The sequence below is a fragment of the Callospermophilus lateralis genome, chromosome 13, assembly GCF_048772815.1.
Source record: "Callospermophilus lateralis isolate mCalLat2 chromosome 13, mCalLat2.hap1, whole genome shotgun sequence".
Lineage (NCBI taxonomy): Eukaryota > Metazoa > Chordata > Mammalia > Rodentia > Sciuridae > Callospermophilus > Callospermophilus lateralis.
The window spans coordinates 44,521,729-44,535,936 of NC_135317.1; the positions used below are offsets into that span (position 1 = coordinate 44,521,729).

General features: G+C 37.3%; 1 protein-coding gene and 1 non-coding gene across 4 annotated transcripts in view; both read left to right on the forward strand.

Moving 5' to 3' along the window:
- Epc1 (enhancer of polycomb 1) overlaps nt 1-1,695 on the forward strand; it is an 86,637-nt gene extending 84,942 nt beyond the window's left edge. For all 3 annotated transcript variants that reach the window (XM_076872774.1, XM_076872772.1, XM_076872773.1), the window contains one exon: nt 1,328-1,695. In XM_076872774.1, coding sequence (XP_076728889.1) covers nt 1,328-1,400 — 73 coding nt within the window. In that variant the 3' untranslated portion in view covers nt 1,401-1,695. The remainder of the gene's footprint in view (nt 1-1,327) is intronic.
- A 3,302-nt stretch (nt 1,696-4,997) lies between these two features.
- On the forward strand, nt 4,998-5,104 carry LOC143379768 (U6 spliceosomal RNA). The gene has a single exon (XR_013088546.1). It is a non-coding gene; the product is annotated as a U6 spliceosomal RNA (small nuclear RNA).
- The last annotated feature ends 9,104 nt before the right edge of the window (nt 5,105-14,208 follow it).

Here is a 14,208-nt window from a genome sequence, read left to right on the forward strand (position 1 = left end):
TGTTCCTCATGTTTATGATTTATTTCCATAACTTCTTGTGTAAATAGTTAGAATCAACAGAAACTACCACCACTAGAATACTAAAACTGCTCTTAATGATGATTTCGAGAATATACTCCAGATCAGTTTTTAATCAAGCTATTATTTCCTGTGCTCATTTATTTTTTTGAGTTTCAATATTTTGGGATTTTTGCTCAAGTCTTTGTTTTAAATATTAACAGTAATTAAAATCTTATTGTTTATAAGGTTACTAAAGGAGAAACAAAAGAGACAAGAGTTTTTGGTTAGTTAAAAAATAAGCTTTAAAGTTTGAAAAATTAATGTAGGAAAAATTGTCTACAGGTATCTTAAAGCATTCTGTGCTTATTAGGTATACAGATGATGGATGTAATTTCAATACTAAGAGAAATCGTTTCACTCCAGGGGAGTTCTGGGAATGTCCTTCAAAGTATGATACTATATCAGGAAAGAAGAAAAAGCATTTCAGTTAGGTGGAATGGGAAATGAAAATACTAAGTTAGGAAAGTGTTTAGTGGTTAATAAGTAAACTCTCCCAGAGGTTTGGGAATGTTAGTGGTTGATGTTGGAATGGCAGGGAAAGGCTAGACTGTGGAGCATCTTGAATGCCAGGTGGACATTTGACTTCCTAGAGCAAAGTTTTGTAGCAACAGGTTATAGTTTTTAGTTTACAAACTCACGTATATCTGTTCTAAATTAAAACAGTAGTCATTGCCTGTTGAATACCAATTCATTTTTACTGGGTCTAGTCAAAGCTAACCAATCAGTCAAGTATAGTTCACACACACATACACACACGTATGTATGTATGGAGCTTTTTATATCCCTATCCCTTTGTTTAAAGGTAGGAAACAGATCTGACAGATACATCGGCCTTTATAAAATTAGAAAACTAGTGTTCTGATTATTACTAGCTCAGTAGCTGTCCTGCTTAACAGCATGTATTAGGATATTGACTTAAAGTCCTAACATGATAGCATGTTTACTCCTACTTATAAAAGTTTTCATATAAGAGGAAAGTGAAACTATAGTCACCCTAAACTTGGGAATTCTTTGTGTTATTAACATCTAGATTACTTGGGTGCTATGACAGTTTTATTGGTGATATAGTTGACCGTGGGATTTATAGTTGACATCGGCCTGATTTCTGACTGCATATTCTTGATAATAAACTATAATGATTCATATTCCTTTCTCTGCTATTTTATCCCAATAATCATTTCTTCTTGTTATTAAAAATAAACTTTTTATTGGGAAGATAATCTTTATCAGTAGCAAATAAGTAATTGGTTGAACTTTATTTCAACAGGGAAAATCATGAATCAGAAAAGCCAGCACTGAACAACATAGCAGACAATACAGTGGCAATGGAGGTGACGTAGCTTCCTCAGGAGTGGAACTGCAGCCTGGGGACTTGATTAGGTGCTATGCATCAGTAGCATTTTGAATGCAAGGGATGATGGAATGCAGCACATGCGTTTCTGTGGCAGCTGTGGGGACTTAACAGCAATGCTCATCTCTCATGCTTCAATTTTTCTTTTCTTACTGTTAATAGGAAAAAAAATCAACATCTGTAAATTAAGAATACAGCAATTATCTGTACAGTACTGCATATTTGTAATACCCTTGTATATATGTTACTTGAATACAGAAATGTTCATTTGTGATGCTTTGCACTTGGGGGTGGGGGGTGGGGGGGAAATAAATTGCAACAAAGAGTGTGAGATGTGAGATTGTATAGAGATGAAGTGTCATCACATCATGTGCATGGTGCGGAACCTGCTGTTTTATCTATTTATTGTGCCGTGTTTACAGTTTTTTGTACACTGTACCTTCATTGGTTCCTGTGCTGTAGTAAATGTGTTAGGTAGCTGTGGACTCCTTGGTATTTTGTAAATGGTATAACATAACTTGGTTCCCCTCTGGGTCCTTGAGTTTTCTGTGTATCATGTGAAAAAAATGGTGACATACATACAGAATTTTACAAAAAAAAAAAGAAAAAAAGAAAAAAAAAGGCATCAGTTTTTTAAAAATGGGGAATGTACTGTTAAATGGGGATCTTCCTGGTCTACTATCATTAGGACAAGTAACAAGCTAAAAATGAAGTCTCTTGAATCTTCCCATCCCCACTTGGCCCACAGAGCTGTGGGTGGTTTCTGGTACTTAAAGCACTAATGTTATGTTGCTGCTCTACAAACAGCCCAGTAGTCCCATTTCCTTCCACACCAAAAAGTGTTAAATCAAGTATGCAAATGGAGTCCTTACAACTGGAGTTTATGTTGTCTTGCCCTTTTTTTAGCACAAAAAAAAATGTACTTTTTTATTGTCGAATTGTTTAAAAGACTTCATTCTTTACTTGTTCTTACAAAAAGGATATAAGGGAGAAGAATGCAGTAATTGCTGTACGTGTATCATCATTCCAGTTTCTAAAAACAGCCAGCCAGCTTTTTTCCTTTTAAGATTCTCCAGAAGGCTGCAAGGCCAGAACCACAAATATCGGGTGCCTTCCTTTGGAAATTTTTGACCTCTCTTCTGTGAAGAGATTGGTACTTAACAGACTACTACTAGTGCTTTGTCAGTACCGAAGTCTGAATGCCCAGTCCAATGGCATACATTATCCTTAAGGTTTTTAATCCCACCTGGAAAAATTGTGATAGAATTCTCACAAAATAAACCCAGGGCATTACATGTTGACAAACTAATGTGTAGTGGTCTTTTGCTTTTATTTTCAACCTGAGAACTTTTGTGTGACTTTGATTACAATCATTCAGTAGTTTGGGGGGTGTGTGGAAGTGGGGAGTGATAACTTCAAATCCACTCTTTTCAAAAATTATTTATTGAATGACTACTATGCCTAGGACTATTGTAGGTTCAGTAAAAAGTGAAAAGAGAAAAAAATCCCTGCCTTTGTGGAGCTTATAATCTAATTGGAGAATAGAAATTAATACAATGTAAGATGTATTATACTAAGTATTATCAAGTCCCCAGTAAAGCAAGGAAGAAAAAAAGCAGTGCCATATGAGCTAGAGGTTGCAGTCTTTCATACAGTGATCAAGAAAGAGCTCACAAGTGCTCTTAACCACAGACATGAAGATAAGGAAAAATGTTCCAGGCAGAGAGAAAAAAAAAAGTACAAAGATCCAGAGGTAGGAGTGTGTCGTATATGCTAAAAGAACAGCAGTAGAGTCTCCATTAGATATCCAGATGCGTCTAGTAAGTAGTAGTACATGAAAGTATGGAGTTTGGAAGAAAGGTTTACCTGGAGATAAAAATCTGAGAGTCATATTCACAGTTGAAGTTTATGGCCATGAATTTGGGTGAGATCACCCAAAAGAGGAGAATCAACTCTGAATTATACCTGTCATTGATGGAGTGTTATAGAGTCGTTTTTACATTTTAAAGAATCCTTTGCCAGAAAGGCCTGGATTTCCAACATGGGTAACTAATTTTGCTTGTACTGCTCTACATTTTTAAAGAGAAAATATTAAAAGTTGCCATTCAGGCCTAGTAGCTAGTCAGTATGACAAAATATAAAGTGTAAACTGCTGGTTTTAATGTACTTAATAATAATTGAGATTAGGAGTAAAATTTCTGAAGTGACACCCCACAGAGAGAATGAGACTTGGATTCCCAGAGTGTATAGTGTTCCTGCTGTCCACAGGCAAGTTTACAAATAGATAAGGAACAAGAAAATGGTCCTCATTGGGACTGAGTGACAGGCAAGTGACAATGAGCATCCATGTATCTCCTCCAATTTGATTACACCAACTCAGATGCAGAGAAAATACAAATGAATATCATGTATATTTCAAAATAAGGAAATTTCCTCTATTTTTCCCATATATTTTGTTGCCATATACTTGACTACCAGTGTTATAACAGTCTGCAGTAAAGGGTTTAATACAAAAGAGCAATTTCAGCACAAAAACCTTAGGGAAAGTAGGAAATAGATCATCAGGAAAACCTGATGCCTTGTTGAAACTACCACTTAGCATCTATAATGTAACAAACCCTATACATAATCATCTCATTTAATCCTCATAGTAACCCACTTAAGAAGCTACTAGGTTTATCACCATATTACAGTTGAGACTCACACAAGATCACATAGTGATTGACAGTCCAGGGTTTGAAGTCATAACTGCTAGACTCCAAAGGCGCTGCAGTTTTTCTACCATTACTTTGTGGATACACAAATTGAACATAGCTTCCTTAGTAACCTTCTGTCCCATTGTGTTCATAACAAAATGGATACTAATTCCTTTACCCTGGCATTGTTATGTTTCTGTCCATTTCACGAGCAGAAACTCAAAATCCCCCAAGGAGGGTTTTATACCTTTTATTTATACCTTTTACCTAGGTATAAATTTCATTTTTCCAAAAAGACTATTACATAAACTTTTCTGAACTACAAATTTATTTTTTACATGAGTGATGTGTAACATGTTAGTAATGCTTAGAAGAGCAGATCTACTTATATATCTATCATTCTATTTAAGAATTCTTTCAACAAAAGGGTTCTGCTATTTTTTTAAGTTTGGAAACAACAGCAATAGAGTGTGAACAGATATGGCATATTGATCCAACAAATGTATTTAACTGTGCCCAGACAGTGTTGCAGATATTGTGAACACAGTCGTGATCAAAATCCCTGCCTCCATGTACCTTGCATATCTAGTAGGATATGTACTGAATGATAGGCTAGGCAAAACTAACATTAGATGAAATATCTAACTGAACCATCTCACTTGGGATTTTGAAAATAAATGTAACACTTGTTCAGCCTTGGAAATTATTTATGAAATGTATATTGAAAGAACTAGATGACAGTTCCAGTATATTTTGAACAAATAGTTGCAAAAGCTAAAAAAATTAAATTTCTCAGAGGCTAATATGAAATGGTACATTTTTTTTAAAAATCCAGTCTTAGAGAATGATCTGCCCTACCTTTGTAGTTTAAAAACCAAGGGGCAGGGGTAGTGCTCGCTTCGGCAGCATATGTACTGAAATTGGAATGATACAGAGAAGATTAGCATGGCCCTTGCGCAAGAATGACACGCAAATTTGTAAAGCGTTCCAATGAATGAGGATTGTAACTCATAATGACGATGGGCGGGGAGAAGCATGGAAGGAATGGAGGAACTAGAGATATGGCAAAGGGAAGGGAAGGAGCATGGGGGTAGGAAAGACGTGGAATGAATGAGACATTATTACCCTAAGTACATGTATGAAGACACAAATGGTGTGGGAATACTTTGTGTACAGAGACTTGAAAAACTGTGCCCTCTATGTGTAATATGAAATGAATTGCATTCTATAAATAAAATACAAAATAGAACTGGGGATGTAGCTCAGTGGTTGAGTGCCCCTGAGTTCAATCCCTGGTACCAAAACAACCACCACCAACAAAAAACCACAAGGGGGCTCTTATTTAGGATCATTGATACTAGAGAACATTGATGTTTACGGAAGGCTTTATTTCTGACCACATATATTATTAGTTTCTGAGAGTCTTAAAACTACAGAAATATATTTTCTCACAGTTCTGGAAGCCAGAAGTCCAGAATCAATGTCACTAAATTGAAACAGTTGTTCCTCCCCTTTGGAGCTTCTAGGGGCAATTTGTTCCTTGCCTTTTCAGTTCCTGGTGGCTGCATGGTTATCCTTGTATATGAATGCATCTCTCAATCTCTGTCTTCACATTGCCTTCTCTGCATCTCAAAATTCCCTCTGCCTTTTCTCCTATGAAATATTGGATTGCATCCAGGACCCACCTGGAAATCCCCTCTACTTTACTGCAGCCCTACTATCAGCTAAAGTTTATTGAAAACTTATTTAATGCCAGTTCTGTCCACAGTTCTTTACATTATTTCCTGTAATTCTCACAATCAAGGCTGTTGTGTATCATTGAATAGGTTATTCTACTGTGATCTATGTGGTCCCATGTAAATGATGCTCTTCTCTATAATTCACAAATGAAAAATCAGACTTAGAGGATTCAAGTCCATGAAAGTATCTGATGAAATATACGTTTGTTGGATCAGTGTACTATTTTTGTCTATTCATTCCCCTATTTTTGTTGTTATTTTCAAAATATTTTTAAATGTAGAACCCCTTTTGAAAGATTCATATACAGAACATCAGTATATTGAGTAAATAAAAGCAGATCTGCTCTACTAGGCATTAGTAGAGTATTACTTTCTCATCCGAACCAATTAAAAAACTGAATAATATGAAGGGAGGAAAAAAAAAACAATTTGTGTTAGCTTTTTGTCACTGTAAGCAAAAGATTAACAAGAACAATTTAAAGGAGGAAAAAGTTTGTTTTGGCTCCCAGTTCTTGGTCATTGGACTCCATACTTCGGGCCCAAGGAAAGGCAGAAAGAATATGGCAGAAAGGCCTAGGAGAAAACTTGCTCAGTTCATGAGAACCAGGAAGCAAAGAGCAAGTGTGCAAGGAGCCCAGAAAACTGTGATCCCCAAGGATACACACCCAGTGACCTCCTTCCTCCAGCCACACCCTACCTAACTACAGTTACCACCCATTCATCCATTCAAATTATCAACCGATCAAATGGATCAAACCACTAATTATAGTTCCCACAATCTGATTATTTTACCTCTGCACATTCCTGCATTGTCTCACAGGAGCTTTCAGGGGACACCTTATATCTAACATTGCTAGGTTTTGAATGTGGCCCCTCCAAAATTCAGCTGTTACCAAAGTGATAGCATAACTGTATGATCTTTCACAGGTTATTAGGCCATGAAGGCTTGCTCCTCCCATGAGAATGGGATTAAGGCCCTTATAAGAGGTTTCACACAGCATGTGGCTACTTTGTTCTGCCCTTCTACCATGTGAGGACATAGCATTTCTCTCAGCTAGAGGACGCAGCCCTCACTAGACAACTAAACCTGCCAGCACCTTAATCTTGACTTGCTAGTCTCCAGAACTGTGAAAAATAGATTTCTGTTCTTACATAAATTATCCAGTTTCAAGTATTTTGTGGTAGTATCACAAAACAAACTAAGATGCCCATCCTAACAACAACAACAACAAAAAAAAAGATGAAAAAAGGATATACCATGTTAACACTAATCAAAAGAAATCTAGAGTGGATATATTAGTATCAGACAAAGTAGATTTCAAAGCAAGGAACATTACTAGAGATTAAAGAAGGTCATTTCATAATGATAAAAGGATCATTTTATCAAGAAGACATAATGCTAAACATTTATGTACCTAATTACACAAATTCAAAATATCTGGGAAAAACAAAAGCCCTAATGGAATTGAAAGGAGAAACAGAAAAATCCACACAATTTCAAATTTTAATAAACCTAACAAATGGGGAGAAAATCATTGAGGACTCAATAGTATCAACCACTGTGTTTTGACATTTATAGAGCACCATCCAACAACTGCAAAATATATATTTGCTTCAAATGCACAAGACACAATAACCAAGATATACTGTGGTACATAATACAAGTCTCAATGAATTTTAAAGGATTAAATCATACAGAGTATCTTCTCTGAACATAATGAAATTAAATTAGGATTATAAACAGAGGTCTAGAAAATCCCCAAATATTTGGAAACAAAATACAAACTTCTAAATATCACATTAGTAAAAGAAATCAGTAAAAATTTTTAATTAAATGTAAATTGAAGCACAAATATCAAAAGTTGTGAAATATAGCTAAAATAGTGCTCAAAGGGAAATTTACAGAAAAAAGTAAAAATATAAAAATTAAGAAATCAATGACCTAGCTTTCTACCTCCTTAATAAGATAAAATAAGAAGTGCAAATTAAATATAAAGTAGTGAAAATAAGATCAAAATAAAAATCAGGGGAAAATTTAAATGAAATAACAGAGAAAATCAATGGAACCAAAAGCTAGTTCTCTCAGTAGATCATGAAGATTATACACTTATAGCTGAGTAATTAGAATAGAGTCTACTGGAATTAAAATAAGAAAATATTTAAAATTTTGTAATGATAAATTTGACAAAAAAATTCTTCAAAGACACAAATTAATAATAATGCTCCATCCAGAAGAAATAGATTTTTAATTATAAGGGGGAAAAAAACCAAACTACTGACCAATGTGCCCATAAACATCAATACAAAGAAATCCAAAATTTTTAGCAAACCAATTGCAATAATATATACTAAAGATAGTACATCATCACAAAATGAGAATCCCAAAATGACTGTGTGATATATCTAGATGACTAATGCCTGAGATATGTACCTAGCTTGCCTGTGACCCAGAAGTGGCAATGGAGGGGAGCCACAATTTTCCCTATGCTTCTAAGAATGTGCATGCAGCTTAGATGGAGCCAGAACTGTAGAGATTCTTCATCCAAAGAACGCAGCTCTGTATCAACAGTCAAAGATCAGACAGAGCAATGAATACTCCAGCATGTGCAATGTGTGATCAAATGACAACTGAGACCCAGGCATGTCTGGTTCAAATCCTAGCTACCACTGACTATGTGGGGGTCTGCTTTTGCCTGAGTTAACCCTTCTAAACATCAGTATCTTCTCTAAAATGAGGAAAATCATAATACCTATATTGTTCATTATTGTGAGGGTTAAATAAAAATATGCAAGAACTCACTCAGGCCAGTGTTAAAAAACAAACAAAAAACCAACCATAATGTCTTCCTCCATGAAAGGAATTTCATGTGGTGAGATAATGTTTGGATGGGGACCAAACACAGCTTAATATTTATTGTGTTTTCTGCCAAATAAGTTGACATGGATGTATATATATATCCTTCGTTTCCTGTTCTTTTATCACTATGAGAAATTAAGTGATTCTTCCAGTTTATTGAGGCTCAAGTTGCGGAAGGGCAATAGATGTGGAAAGTCCAACCAACAGCATGCTGCAGCCTGTTCACCATGGCTCATGAGAACAAATTGTTAAATTTTCAGGAATTTTACAAATTGGTAAGCAATCGTTATTTTTTTTTTCACTTTCTTAAATTTAAATTTATTTTTTAATTTGTTCTAATTAGTTATACATGACAGCCGAATGCATTTCAGTTGATTGTATACAAATGGCGTACAACTTTTCATTTATCTGGTTGTACGTATCATTATTTTTTTTAAAGAAGTAAATTACATAAACTTAGTGTAAAATGAATTAAATCTAGAAGTCCTAGTCAAAGTAATCTGGAAAGAAAAAAAAAAAAGGCATCCAATTTAGGAATAAAAAGGAAAATCGCCTGTACTTGCCGATAACATGATTTTGTATATAGAAAACTTAAAAGATGCTTTGGGGGCGGGCAGGGAGCCAGCTAGCCCTAATAAATTCAGCAAAGTTGCAAGATACAAAATCAACACACACAAAAAATCTGTTGTGTTTCTATAAACCAAGAATGGATGACATGAAAAAGGATTACAAACACAATACCATTTATAATAGCACCAAAAAAAAAAAATACTTAGGAATAAACTTAACCAAGGACATCATAGCATTATATACTAAAAACTACAAAACATTACCGGAAAAAAATTATTCAGGTCACAAATAGAAAGGCAAGTCTTGTTTATGAACAACAGGAATCACTGAATGACCTACTATCATTAAGATGTCAACACTATACAAAGTGAATCCACAGCTTTAACACAAAACACCAGTAACAACTTTTGCAGAAATAGAAATAAATCTCAAGGGGCCCTAAATAGCCAAAACAATCTTAACAAAGAACCCGTTTGGAAAACTCACATTTCTGATTTCAAAGTTTACTACAAAGTAACAATCATCAAAACAGTATAAAATATTATTTGTATATGTAAATATATTCCATTATTACACTGTTCAGTTTTGTATATAAAAAGAACTCCAATTGGATCAAAGATCTAGATGTAAAACCCAAAACTATAAAACTCTTAGAAGAAAACATAAGAGGACAGTTTCTTTGATTTGGCACAATTTCCTAGAAATCAAATCAAAGGTGCAGGCAATAAAAGAAAAATAAATTGGACTAAATAAAAAAAATAAGTTTCCATGCATCAAAGGACACAATCAACAGTTAAAAGGCAACTAACAACATGGGAGAAGACATTTGTCTTAGGGTCAATATGTAAATATCTCATATATCTGATAAATAGTTAATATCCAGAAGTTATAAAGAACTCCTATAACTCAACATCATCATTAACAACAAAATAACCCAATTTTTAAAAATGGGCAAAAGACCTTAATAGACATTTTCTCTAAAGAAGACATGGCAAAACATGTGAAAAGATGCTCAACATTCCTATCAATGGAGAAATACAAATCAAAGCCACCCACAATGAGATATTGCCTTGCACCCGTTAGAATTGCCACTACTTTTTTTTTTTTTTTTAAGCAGACATAAAGAAGATGAAATAAGTTTTAGAGGGGATGGAGAAAACTGGAAGACTTCCATACATCGGTGGGAATGTAAAATGGCATCACTGCTATGGAAAATGGTATGGCAGTCACTCAAAAACTTAAAAATATATTTATCATAAAAAACAGGCAAGTCCCCCTGCAGGTAGAAGGTGTCAGAGGCAGGGGCTGAGAAACAGGGTTCCTGGGGACACTGGGCTGCATGTTTGGCTGCCCCACTACTGGCAAAGGCAATGATTTTCAGACTCCTGTCCATGATACCCTCTAGCCCTGCTCAGCCTGCCCATGGTCACCCCACAGCTCCACTGGGACTCAAGCAGAGCACTGTGAGCCAAAGGATCACCTAAAACTCTGGCCTCCAGCATCAATCCAGTGGCCACTTCTTGCAGGAGAACACCAATACCCACAAGGAAGTAGCTAGGGAGAGGTCTTTTTTTCCCCTAATCAAGTGCCTAATGATATGGGAGCTGGAGAACGGCAGGTGGCAAACAGTGCCTACAAGATGGTTTTCCAAGGACATTATTACAGGTTGAAGCTCTAAACAAAACCTGTGACCTGGATCTAATCAAAAGTTTGATCATTCCATTTGAAATACTTGAAGATTCTCTCAGCTGACCTTGGATTCACTGTCCCAGTGAAAATGTATGCCATCTGAACTTGATTCACCTCATGAACATGGGATTAATGACATCTGGTGGACTTCTGTACTTCTCTTTCCAGCTCAGCATTCAGTGACATCATGTTGATAGTGTGAAGGGAGTATTTATCCCTACACACACAGAAAAAAAAAAAAATGCTTGTTTGTTTTGGAGAGTTGGTCGTTAAACATTCACCAACACACCACATAAATTTGAATTTGGGTCCTCTCTGCCACTGAACAACAATAAGCTACTCCCTCCCCCCCCCCCCAAGCACTTTTGATTTTCTGTTAACTGGCTTCTTTCAGAGCAAAAAGCTTGGGAAAAGGAAAGTGTATTGCCTTTTCATTGCTGTGACAAAATACCTGAGAAAAACAATGTAAAGGAAAAATATTATTTGGCTCCTGGTTTCAGAGGTTTCAGTCCACAGTAAGCTGGATCCATTGCTTTAGGCCTGAGGTGAAGCAGAAGATCATGGTGAAAGGTCTTGGCAGAGGAAAGTTGCTTAGCTCAAGGCATCCAGGAAGGGGGGGGGGAGGGGAGAGGGGAGAAGGGAGAGGGGAGAGGAGGGGAGGGGGAAGGGGGGAGGGGAGGGGGAAGGGGGGAGGGGAGGGGAGGGCACAGGAGTCAGAGTTCCAGGGACAAGAGATACCCTTCAGTAGCATACCCCTACTTCCTCCAACTAGCCCCCACCTTCTATAGTTTCTAGCACCTCCTATGAAAACCATCAAATTATGAATCCAAATGGATTTATCCACTGATGAGGTTAGAGCCCTCATGATCCAACCATTTCCCCAAAGCCCCACCTCTATACATTCTATGCTGGGGACCAAGCCTTCAACACATGAGTCTTTGGGGGAAATGTTCCAGATGCAAATGATAAAAGGAAGTAAAAAGACACAAAGACCTGGTGGTGGACGTGTGTCAAGCCTTCAGGTCTGTGTTGGAGTCTTGACCTAGGTGATGTGTTGCTCACGGAATGTCCTTTGCACCCAGGACAGCTCAGACCAAACCCCTGTGCTGAATTCCCAGGTCTGGTCCCCACCTACCCACCCTGCATCTTCAGGCAAACATTTCTCTTGAATAATTAACGATAGAAAAGTGCCCCCAAATTGGCAGCTCTGGAATTCATCCTAATCAGAGGGGGAAAGATCCAGATCTCTGAGGCCATAGGTGGGAAACGGGCTAATTAAACATTCTAGGACTCTTTCTGCAAGCATTTGCTCACTGCTAATTCGGTGACTTCAGGAAGCACTTGGTGGAAGGAGGATATCACGGGCACCCCCTAGTGGCAAACTATGGGAAAATGCAAAACCGCATGGCTGTTCAGAAAAGGTGGAAAATGGAAGGGCACTTTAGGTGAAAAGGCAAAGGCGGAAACAGGGCGTGCTGTGCTTCCCCTTGTGTTATGAAGGTGGGTAGGGACTGGGTAGGAAGAGAAAGACTGCCTCTAGAATGTTACCCCGTGAATATAATGCTTCCAAAAAGAGTTTTCAAAAAATAGAGACAGTTCGTCCTTGCAGAAGGAGAGATCGTAGCAGGAGTTCATAAAGCTCTGCCAGACCCTCTTGAACATGGTTTCTCAAAGCCTGGTCCTCCGATCACCCGCATCAGAATCCCCCAGCATGCTAGTAAATCACCCGTCCTCTAACCATCACCAAACCCTACAGAATAAGTTTCTCTGGGAGTGAACACTTAAAATCAGCTCCTCAGGTGAGCCTTAACACTGTTTGAGAACCATGTGAATTCAAACAAGTGTAAGGAGTCCGAATTATCATTGTTGTGACAGGTGTCTTTCACTGAATGTCCCTTAAGAAATCTGTCCCAGATCAGAGACTGATGTCACAGGACTACTAAACGTAATGTGTGATTCTGAATGGATCACCGGCCAGAGAATGAACATTAGTGGGAAAATTAATGAATTTGGAAAAATGACTGAAGGTTAATAGTGTTGTTTCAATGCCAACTTCCTTGTTTTAGGTAATTGATCTATGATTATATCTAGCATGTTAACGTTTAGGGAAGCTGGGTGAAGGTTCTCTGGGAATTATTTGTACACTATTTTATGCAAATTTTCTCTTCTTCCTCCTCCTCCTCCTTTTTTTTTTTTTTTTTTTTGTGTGTGTGTGTGTGTGTGTATCGGGGGTGCTGGGATTGAACCCAGGTCTCTACCACAAAGCTACACTCCCAGCCCCCTTTCTAACTTTTTTGCACATACAAAATTTTTCAAAATAAAAAGTTTTAGTTTTTAAACTAAAAGAAAAATAATAAGTCTCCCAATTGGTAAGAACCTGGCAACTAGTTGAGAAAATGCAGATTCTCCGCAAACCCCCCAAGAACCCTAATCTAGAATCTGCACTTTAGCATGATCATCAGGTGATTCACAAACTCACTCTAGTTTGAGGAAACCAAACATTACTCAGGTAACTTCATTGATCCTCTGACAGCACTGCAATTCAGACAGTGTTATCCTCATTTTACTGATGTGAGAAGTGAAACACAGAATTATCACTTGCTCTGTGATCCATGAGCAAATAAGTAGAGCTTATTTGAATCCATAAACATATGTGTATGTGACACTGAAATCCTTTGCGTTAGTCAGCTTTCCATTACTATAACAAATACCTGAGATAATCCGCTTATAAAGAGAAAGGGTTAATTTTGGCTCACAGTTTTAGTCCACACTAGATTTACCTGTTGTGTTGGGCCTATGGTGAGGCAGCATGTCATGGAAGGGAGTCCGTGGTGGAGCAAGACACTCATCTGATGGCTGCCAGGAAGCAAAGAGAAAGGAAGAAGAATGACTGGGCCCCAATGACTAGAAGATCTTCTACTAGGCTTCACCTCTTAAAGATCCTACCACTTTCCCAAAGCACCATGGGCTCGGGACCTGGCTTTTAATACCGTCTTTTGGAGGATATTTAAGATCCATACTACAGCAGCTCTTCTCTTAGTTAACATACAATGCTGCCTGTGATCTGGCTGTAGATATAAAGTTTACTATTACATGCAAGACTAGGACTTGTTTTTATAGACCCTGTTTTCTGGCTTCCTGCCTGAAGGCAGAAAGAGGTGTTTGAGAGAACATTGCACTGTGAGATCAGAGCCACAGTTCTAGACAGACCCTGCCATTTCACTCTATTCACTGAGGTTGCCTGGG